This window comes from Pleuronectes platessa, chromosome 3, assembly GCF_947347685.1.
Source record: "Pleuronectes platessa chromosome 3, fPlePla1.1, whole genome shotgun sequence".
Classification (NCBI taxonomy): Eukaryota; Metazoa; Chordata; class Actinopteri; order Pleuronectiformes; family Pleuronectidae; genus Pleuronectes; species Pleuronectes platessa.
In genome coordinates this window covers 14,583,893-14,594,327 of record NC_070628.1, presented here as the reverse complement: position 1 = coordinate 14,594,327, position 10,435 = coordinate 14,583,893, and the positions used below count along the sequence as shown (strand labels likewise).

The 10,435-nt window shown below is 41.7% G+C and overlaps 2 protein-coding genes across 3 annotated transcripts; one reads left to right on the top strand and one right to left on the bottom strand.

The window, feature by feature from the left end:
- Positions 1 to 308: 308 nt before the first annotated feature.
- On the top strand, positions 309 to 10,258 carry gtf2e2 (general transcription factor IIE, polypeptide 2, beta). 2 transcript variants are annotated; one of them, XM_053419016.1, is made up of 8 exons: positions 309 to 548; positions 1,704 to 1,856; positions 7,068 to 7,150; positions 7,791 to 7,898; positions 8,268 to 8,450; positions 8,678 to 8,771; positions 9,271 to 9,386; positions 9,521 to 10,258. In XM_053419016.1, exons 2-8 carry the CDS (start codon positions 1,712 to 1,714, stop codon positions 9,635 to 9,637), a joined length of 846 nt encoding a protein of 281 aa, XP_053274991.1. In that variant the 5' UTR covers positions 309 to 548; positions 1,704 to 1,711; the 3' UTR covers positions 9,638 to 10,258. The 2 variants fall into 2 exon arrangements, with proteins under 2 accessions (XP_053274991.1, XP_053274990.1); XM_053419015.1 differs by having other exon boundaries at positions 312 to 548; positions 1,707 to 1,856.
- Positions 2,323 to 6,152, bottom strand: smim18 (small integral membrane protein 18). The gene is made up of 2 exons (XM_053419018.1): positions 5,918 to 6,152; positions 2,323 to 3,463 (listed from the first exon to the last, which is right to left on the bottom strand). Exon 2 carries the CDS (start codon positions 3,453 to 3,455, stop codon positions 3,132 to 3,134), a length of 324 nt encoding a protein of 107 aa, XP_053274993.1. The 5' UTR covers positions 3,456 to 3,463; positions 5,918 to 6,152; the 3' UTR covers positions 2,323 to 3,131.
- Positions 10,259 to 10,435: the final 177 nt, after the last annotated feature.

Sequence of the window (10,435 nt, the reverse complement as noted above, 5' to 3'; positions counted from 1 at the left end):
TAACTTCAGGAAACTTCAATGTACTGTAAAAACTGATATGCCTGTGTTCAGGACCTCCCTGACTACCTACATACATGAATATAATAATAATAATAATAATAGTAATAATAATAATCATCACAATTTCAATAGGGCCTCCCACTGTCAGTGCTCGGGCCCTAATAATAATAATGCTTACAATTTCAATAGGGCCTCACTGTCTGTCAGGGCCTGTCAGTGCTCGGGCCCTAATGATCAGTGTCTGTAAAAAAAACTTTCTTTCCTTTGAACTACTGGTAATGATTATAGTACGCGATGACGTATTCCAAGTATCAACAGTCGAATCCCGAGAAATCGAACAAGAACCGGAAGTTCAGCCTGTGGATGAAAATGTGATGTTTTGTGTCTGAAGTTATTTAGCTAACGTCAACTTCCATGATCTTTGCAGGAAGATAACGTGGTTTCTGTCTGGAAGGAAGCGTGCGACCTTCTGGTGCATCACCCCTGGTATTAGTTTATCCTCCGGGACGAATCCGTCACTTTCTCTGAGAACCGGAACAAAGTGTCAGGTAATGTTCGCTCATGACCCGCAAAGCTAATATGCTAACGCTAACTAGCCAGCGATAGACTGTGTCGCAGGTTCACATTAAACCTCGTTGGTGTCCGAGGATCCAAAGAAGTAAACATCGTTTGGTAAAGTGAGGTAGTGGCAGCCATCGCTGTTCAACGAGTACAATGCATCTCGATAAAGATACAAAGCCAGGCTGGTAAATTAACCATGCTAATGTTAACTCAGTTAGCTGTTGTGTGTGTGTGTGTGTGTGTGTGTGTGTGTGTGTGTGTGTGTGTGTGTGTGTGTGTGTGTGTGTGTGTGTGTGTGTGTGTGTGCGTGTGGGGGGGGGTCCTCATCTGTGTTCAGTTTATATTAGTGGACAATGATTTAATGTCCACACAGTCTGGCTGCTCTTATCAGCTACTAGTGTTCTCCATGCTCCATATCAAATGTTATTATACTGGTTCTCCAAGAGGCCTGGGTTCATTGATTGTTTCCTTTTGAGGAGCCTCATGTCAAATTCCACTCTCTTATTGTCATTATTTCTAATATTATGTATGATGAAGTCCAATAGTACCAGTACAGGCTGGTCTCAGTGGGAATACTGAGGCTGAGATGTCTGCTGGGTGGACACGGAGGAGACAGGGAATGTAAAACACACAGGAGGTAAATCTGAGGGCGTCATGGTCTCATATTTCTCTGCTTGTTTTCACTGAGGAGCCCTGACCCCTTTTTCACACAGCTGTGTTGACAGTGGGATCCCTCCTGTGTCTTGTGTGGGATATGAAACCGTTCACTCTCCTGGACGTGTGCTGAATAATATTTGGTACATGTGAGACGTCGGCCTTTAATATCTCGGTTGCATTTGAAAGGTTAAGAAGACGAGTGCGTGTAGATGCACACCTCAGAGGGGAATCTGCCTTTTGCCACCTCAAAGAAAGTGAGGGGAAAAAAGTCCTTAATCTCCACCGATTTATCCAGATCTGCTCCATCATGTCCGGTTCAGTGGTTAAGTAATTCTGCTAGCCGACTGACAAGCAACAGCAACTAAAAAACTTACCCTCCTTGGTGAAATGATATAATGACTATCTCCAAAAGTAGCTTTGTTGACTCATATTTTGCTGAATATTTATTAAACTGGGTTTTTTAATTGTTATTTATTGTGCCCTAGCAGCCAGGATGGATCCAGCGCTACTGAGGGAGAGGGAGCTGTTCAAAAAAAGAGCTCTGTCCACTCCAGCTGTAGAGAAGAGACAGACATCAGACTCTCACAAGAAGAAGAAGTCCAAAGCAGACAAGGAGGGATCGTCCAAACACGGCGCTGGTAAGTGAGGCAGGCAGCTTTCAAAACGGATTATCACGTGTTTGATTGGTACCGCTGTCGTGAAGTGTCTGTGCAACATCTAGTACAGTGCTTTGTACGGGAAAGAACACCGTCACATTATGTCAATGGCTGAGGCAAAGCCATACAGTAAAAAAACTTCAAGAGTGCAATTGCATGAGCCCCTCAGATTCTGCCCTGTATCATATCATTCTCTTAATTTCAGTGGCTTCCTCTTATCCAAACTAAAAATGCTTGCATCTTAATACAGGGTATTGGTTTTAAAACCATTATTTTACAAGGAGCAGTAGTTCACGAAAACAAAATACTGTCTGAATCTAATATAACATGACAAACAAGCAAAGAATAGATTTTGTATTCATCATATTCCCACTCTCAGTATAATTACTGAAAAAGCTGCTTCTTTCAGCAGAAGAAACATAATACTGGTACATTATTAAGTGACCATTTATTAGGCATTTAGTGGTAAGGCATATGAAATTATACATCGTCCTTGGTATGACATGATAAAGAACATCACTGGGCAGCAACCAAGTGTCATTAGTCATCAAATAATGTTGTATGCTTAACATGTTTACGGCACAGTTACACAATTTACTTAAGAGCGGAAAAACACAGGCTTTATCTAATGCAAAGAGGATATCCAACTTAAAGATGATGTCTTTGCTGCTTGGGAAACAAGAATATGCCAATTTTTCTTTGTGTACAACATTTTACAAGCTCTCGTAGATGGTTCTCTGGATCAAACAGGTAATAATTATATGCAGTACTCACAGGGCAGGTGTCGCTGAACAAGAGAACTTGCTTTCTTTTTGAAATTTATGATATTTGTTCCGATTAGTGTCAGTTTTAAGTTAATGTGTTTTGGCTTTTACTGTGTAAAAGAAAACAAAGTAAAAAGTAGTTCATTTTAAATTTCTACACCGCTGCCCTCTCTTTCTTCTGATTATTTTCTGGTGTCAAATATGGCTTTCAGGGTCTGCACTCTATGTTAAGTGGTAGTGAATGTATATGTGTGAGCGTTTCCTCATAGACAAAATAAAAAAGCTATTAAGACTCCCTCCAAATCAATGAAACACTGCCCCCTTCATTTTTAACTGTATCTGGGCTCCCTTTTCAACTGTGAGCAGCTGAACCACTATTACATTGTTGTAGAAGTTCATTTCTCTGTGCATCAGCCTCAGCGCCTGTGCTTTTGCCCCGACTCAGCAATGACCCCCGAATTCCTTCAGTTCCTTTATGTTGTCATGGCCGCCTTCATACCACCTCAGTGTGTGATTCGGACTCCTTGCAAATGCTGGTCATGAGCCTGCTGCAGCTCCCCGGCCCCTCCTCCTGTAGCTGGTGATGTGTCTTCTCTTTGGCGCAGCACCCACAGTCAAGTAGCTCATAGAGCACGGCCAAGGCTGCCAGAGACAGGACAGTGAGGATGAAGAGCAGGAGGATGACAAAGCACGCCACGTTCCAGCCGTCATGGAAGGGGTATACTTCCTGGACTTGCAAGGAGACGTGGGAGAGAGAGACAGCCTCTTGGTGCCACGAGAAATTACTTGGGTTTATAGTGGCAGTGAGGTTGGCCATGATTTCTCCTTAAAAGCAACAAAAACAGAGACGAATATTAGTATTGAGTGTGGTTCTGCGTTTCACTTCAAGGTGGTGACGGCAAATTCAAGAGTATTGGCTGTGAAATACTTGTTTCCATGGTGAAAGAATGATAAATGAATTCCCCTTTAGGCCATTATATTTAAGATAGTCTTTCTTGTCTGAATGTGATGCAATGTCTTAAACCTGACAGACTAGACAGTGTACCTCTTACAACAATTAATATTAGAAATGGTAAAATATCCCACAGCAGAGTATCTCCGCCAAGGCCCAGGAGTCCCTTATTAAATCACATTTAAACTGACTACATTCAGATTTTTATTTGGACATGCACTTAATTGCAAAACAAATATCAGTCTCCAAATGGTTTTCATCAAGATCCATGAACTATTCTTCAAGAAACTGAAGAAAATGTTGAAAGACGCCCTCTACTACCAACAAATAAATGCAGACATAAACATAACCTCCTTGGTGAACGTATTAATGTCTCTATGGACCATGTGCACTGGTCATGGGCTGTTTGTAAATCCTCACTGGAGGGCACGGCCTCAATGGGGAAGCCATCGGCTTTGAAGGGTTTCTGTCGGGTACTTTGCTGTAATGTAATTATTTGAGTTCTACATCAGTAGCAGTCATCGTGTCATGTTGTTAAAAGGAATTGCAGTATCGACCTATTAACAGAATATACCTGAGGTTACTTCTGTCAGAATAGGAAGGACTTTCACATGTTATTGGAGAAATTGCAGATAATGTTAAAGAGCGAAACCTGACTGAGGCCATTGATAGGATGAGTGCACAGTGAGATGTGGCGTCTAGTTGAGGAACTGAAATAAAGCAATGAGGAGAACGATGCTTGTTGTCCGGCCATTTGTCTTTCTCCTGCAAGACTTTCACATTTTAGCCAGCGCCTACCATTTTAAATCCTCAGGGAGCAGTGCACCCGTCTCTCTGCCCACAAGCACACGCACACGCATGTTTTAAAGTCTCTCACAGACATTTTTTATTATTTATCTACTGAGAGCAAGGCAGCTGACCCAGATTACTTGAGTCAACCACTAAAAGAGGCAGAGAAAAGAGGGTCATGCTTCTTTTTACATCATCCTGTCATTTTACTGTGTCTTTTTCTCCCCTTACACCTTAAACTGGACTTTTGTGTTATGTTCAATAGATTTGGGACATCTTTATACAACCTGGATGTTACATTGGTTGGTTTGATTTTAAAGATAACATACAAATTATTGGACAGATAGAATTCTGTGAAACTTGGTGGAAGGTTGTGGTACTGGTCAGAGAAGGACCTATTACATTTTTGTGCAGATCTAGATCCGGGGGGGCAGATACAGAAATTTGTATCACTCATTTTACATTGAGCTATAAGGTGTTTTTGGACATTGTCGCAGATTAATTCATGAATCTTGATTGGAAAGATTCTGGTACGGAGGTGTGAGCTCTACTAAGTGCCATTTTGGTTTTGTTTATTTTTTTACTCTGCTTGACATGGGGTTAAGGTTACTTTTCGTTTTACAACATTACAAACAAATTTTGCTCTGCCTCTCACCATGTCAGTCAAATGTTTAGTTTTATTGTTTTATCAAGAACATTTTCTGAAATGACAAGCCCAGGTTTAGTTTGGTTCTGTTTCCCAACAGCACACTGCATACGTGCTGTGTGAAGTTGGTTCGGCCTCTGTCCAGGCTGAAATTTGCGTATTTCACCTTTTCCTACATGCCGACACAATTCCTACACAGTGCCAGATAAGATTCTTAATGAGCCGCACCCCAGCCAAGCTTTAAAAGGGCCGGTGGGACTAGATGTTGTCCTCTGGTTTCACAGGCTCACTAAACACACAAACACACAAACACACTTACACGCTCCTAATGCCCCCTGCTTGGCGCCTCAGTGCTGTCAGTACCATCAGTGATTTGTCTTGAGAGCTGCAGTTTGTATCGACTCATGCATTATCCACAAACACAGATGGACATGAGGCACATGAGTACACACACAGACACACACACACACAGAAACGGTTTCCTAATACTTTCTATACAAGCGTCATGAGTGCATACTTCAGATCTGTGATTATCTAATCCATTGCGTAGCTGCTTATTTTTGCCCTGAATGTTAACATTTTGATGTAAAGGTCTGAACTTAGTTGTTATATAACAGCCATCACTGCCTGAGACGGTAATTGCATTATTAGATTATTCAAATGTAGAAGGAATTGGCTGCTGAAATAGATTTGCTGCATTAAAGATGTATGACTTAACCTCATTATTCACCGAAAACCCTCAGTCATAGCTGCACGTTAAGACCGAGAACAGCCCGCAGCTTCCATTCACACAGTGGATTGTTGATGCCACACACCCACACAGACACACACACAGACACACACTCACACATACGATTCTCAGGATGCTATTCTGAAAAATATGCAGACTCACCTGTCTGTCTGGATCAGTTCTTTAGAAGAAGCAGGTCAACAGATGCTCTCTCCTCTTCTCGGTGCTCCACCTATCGCTCTGTCTCCCACTCTCGTCCTCCCCCCGCGTTCACTCCTCGACCTGTTTTCCTCCTCTAGCACTCTCATGCACTTCCAGCCGTCGCTTGTGCATTCCCTCCCTTTGCTCCCTTCCGCCACTCCTTGCAGCGCTTCACGTCTCAGCTGAGCAGCACAGGCTCCTCCTCTCCATCATTGGCTCTCTCCGTCTTTGCCCTGCCTCTGCACCGTTGGTTAACCAGCCCGTCACAATCTCCGCGTCGGGCCCACGGCGCAGCTCGCAGCGACAGAAGCTCCCGCCCACACCGTGAATCATTCATGAGTCGGTGTCTGTTTTCAGCCTGGATTGGCGAGTGCTGACTCCAGACCTCAGACAGTCTCCTGGGGGTTGGAGGAGCATTGTTTTACTCCCAAGAGAGAGAATGGGACCATCTGGCTGTTCCTCTAATCACTCTTATCCAATTATGCTCTCATACTGCTCCAGCTGTATTTTTAGAAGGATGTTGGATAAGGCAGGTGATATTCTGTATTTTCCCTGAAAAGACCAAAATCAAGAATTAATTGATGCCACTAACAAGCCTTGTACCAGAAGCCTAATATAGTAGTGATGGGAAATGTGGCTCTTTAAGGGAGACCGGTCTTATTGCTCTGTTCCTTTCGAGAGCCATTCAAAAGTACAGCTCATCTTTCTTTCTTTATTTAAAATGGAGCAGGGGTTACCAGGTTTTGTTTGAAATTTAGTATTTAACATTGATGTGATACTGATGGATTTGAATTAGAATCAAACTTCGACATCCCACCAGTTTCTTTTGACATGTGTGAACTAGATTTAACTGAACTAAATGAGCTTTGCTTGATCTAATGTTAATTATCAGTATTGTTGAGATTGCACAGGCTGACGCCTTATCAATGTAATGACAGAGGCTGGAGAAGATGCCCCTCCCCCTTCCCCTCTCAGCAATGAAAACCATATGTTCTCACTCTTCATGTGAAAGGGGAGGGGCTTTTCACCCAAACCTGTAGCTCATATCCGTCCATTTGAATAACATTAAAATATTTTACCTAATTGCTCTTCCTCTTCCTCCTTTTTTCAGAGTCGAGTAATGGCAACATAAACATCAAAACAAGCTCCGGGTACAAATTTGGCTGCTTGGCCAAGATAGTCAATTACATGAAGGTAAGTTTCCGGTGAAAATGTCAAATGTAAAAAAAAAAAAAAAAGAGTTGTAATCTAGTGGTGAATGTATTCATCCTTCTCTCTGCAAACAACCTCTGTCTTAGACATTTCAGCTTCATGGATGTCTCCTCTCCATGCTCCTTTCAGCTGTCACAATAGCCTCTGCATGAGTCCCAGATTTGTATCACGTTGTCATCTCCATCAAAGCTCTTGAAAAGCTTTGACTTGTCTATTGTGTCAACCAAGTGAGTCAGTTGGGTCCCCTTTGTAACGTTTGCTCCCCGGCCCTCCTTTCGGTTTGTAAACAGCTCGTTCCTCATGCTGTGGCTCTGCAGAGAGGCTGCCAGGCCCCGTCACACTGTCTGACTCATCCCTCGCTGCAAACTCTCTCGCCACTTGACAGATTTTCTTTGAGTGTGCGCCTTTTTGTGCCATCTGTTGAATAATCGAATACAGAGTTCAATCTTAAAACCTGACTGTTGGATGAGAGGCACAAAATTAAACGTGACTAAGATTCTGTCGGAGGTGTGAGATGACTAGTTGCTCAGATCGAATGAGTGCTAAAGAATCATTTTAGTTTTTTACTGCGAGTGTATTTTCTGTTTGTAAATTCATGTGCTTCTCTGTGCTTCACTCTCAGACAAGGCATCAGAATGGAGACACACACTGCTTGACCTTAGAAGAGATTCTGGATGAGACCAAGCTTCTGGACATCAGCATGAAGCAGAAACATTGGCTTATGACTGAGGTGTGTTTCTTAAGTTGTATACAACCTTTTTATTTATCATCAGGAGTATGTTTGTCCTGCAACATTACACTAAGCTATTTTACATATGACGGTCTCAAATAACACTTGATAGCCCTCACGGAGATCTATAGGCTTCCTTCTCACTTCTATAATATCATCCAAGTAAGTAAGATAGAAGCAACAGATCCACAACAAATCAATAACACACACCTTCTAGTTACCTTTATAACCTAAAGAAAAGAGATGGTGTTTTATGTAAATATTAAATATACGTTTCAACCGGGTTTTGAAGTTTATTTGTGGTTTACTACTTAACCAGCGAGCTTAGAATTGGGAATTCACTGCTGTACGTCTCCCTGCAAATGTCAGGCTTTGGTCAACAATCCCAAAATTGACGTGCGGGATGGAACGTTTGGCTTCAAGCCCAAGTACAACCTGAAGGACAAGAAAGCCTTACTGAGGCTGCTGGACAAACACGACCAGCTGGGCCTGGGAGGAGTGCTGCTGGACGATGTAGAGGAGGGGCTGCCCAACTCGGCCAAAGCCATTAAGGTAACGCATAGTAAATATATTGTATGGCTACACAATACGCTGCTACGTTTTAGTTTTGAAACCCATTGCTGCTGCTACAGTTACACCTGCCGTCAACAGTACTCCGGAGTTTTCCTGCTTTTAAAAAGAAAGTTCCAAAATCGCTGTCGGACCCATCTTAGTTACAAACTCCACCCGTCTATCTTGTGTAAACATTGAGTAATGAGCGCTCATGTGGTCGTTCACAGGTTTTGGGGGATCAGATCATCTTTGTGACGAGGCCAGACAAGAAAAAGATCCTCTTCTACAACGACAAACACTGTCAGTTTACAGTAGATGAAGGTGAGGATTAGTCTTTGTGTGTCTGTTGTGGTGTGTCAGTCTCTGTCTTGGTTGTCATTCCATGTGTCATTGAATCTCCTACACAATTCATTTATCATCAAAATGCACAACAACCAACACTTTGAAATACAGTCATCAAATATAAATGTGGCACTTTTTCTTCCAACAGATTTCAATTTTGAATTGGAACTGAGGTTCACTATAACATCAATGTTGGGATTAATAGGGAACCCAGGTTTTCAATTGCTCTGAAACGTGTGACTTAAACATGGAACAAGGAAGTTTGTTCAAACAAGCAAATTCGGCCTCACGTTAAAGTCAGTTTATAAAGGTGACCGATGCACAAACACAAAATATTTCCCAAATGCTCTATATCCATTATGATTTATATCACATTTATTTACCAGCCATATTTTGGTATTCATTTTTATTTGGTCAAACTCATGAAATGATTATTACGTCTGGGTCTTCAGTGTATTTCTCTTTCTGTAAAATGCAGAATTCCAGAAACTATGGAGGAGTGTTCCAGTTGATAACATTGATGAAGAGAAGATCGAGGAGTACCTGAAGAAACAAGGCATCTCCTCCATGCAGGAGACCGGACCAAAAAAAGTGGCGAGTGTCTTCTGTTCTCACATCTGTTTGATTTTTCAGTCTCACATCCTGAACTTTGAATGGACTCATAATTACTGACGTTTATACTTACTACATTAAGCGTCATAATCACAGGTGATTGTGTTTCTGTGCAGATGCCAGTTAAGAGAAAGAAGCAAGGTGGGCAGAGGAAGAGACACTTCAAGACCCACAACAACCATTTGGCCGGGGTTCTGGAGGATTATTCAGAAGGTGTTCCTGCAAAGAAGTGAAGTCCCTTCACTCAGAGGAGCAGCAGAGTCCCTTCATCCAATGGGGACTCTGGCCACAATACAGTACAAACACCTTTGTTGGGTGTTAGGTCAAACAAACTGGCTTCTTTTCCTTCTCTGCACCCCTCTCAGTGATCGTGTATTACATGATGTGAAAAGCCCTGTGTTGTGGAATCCTTTTCAGTTTGTTCATTGATCAGTGATGACTGAAAGACACTGGAGGAAAAGTTAAAGAGTATTGAGACCTTTGAGGACAGTGGATGCTCTTAAGGGGGCGCAGTAACCTTACTGTTAAAATGTAAATGAGTTAAAGTGTGTAAATACTTTTTTTTTCTTTATTTTACTTAGAGTACTGCAGAAGGGCGTGTGTGTGTGTGTGGAGGTTTTATGTGACATGGCACCAGTCGTCTGACGGCTTCCTTTGATCAGGAACTGCAGATGTTTTGTTGTGCAGTGCATCACACTGATGTCTCTTATCCAGCAAGAAACATCTTGGACATTACCTTCTGTGAAATTAAATAAATATTTAAATTCTTTTAATTTGCAGCACCTTGGCATAGCAGTTTAAAATATGGAATTTGTTTTGACATTGTTTTAATAAATTACATTGTTACAGGATAATGGATGGTTGCTTGAAATATATATATATACACTGTAGTGGTAACACTTTTGACTGAATTGCCATTTTAGTTTCATGTTGTAAATCAATGGTATTTCTTAATCATTTAATACTGCTATTTTCCTTTTTCAAAATGTGGATATATCTATGGTTACTCTAACTGTTACTACAATATTATA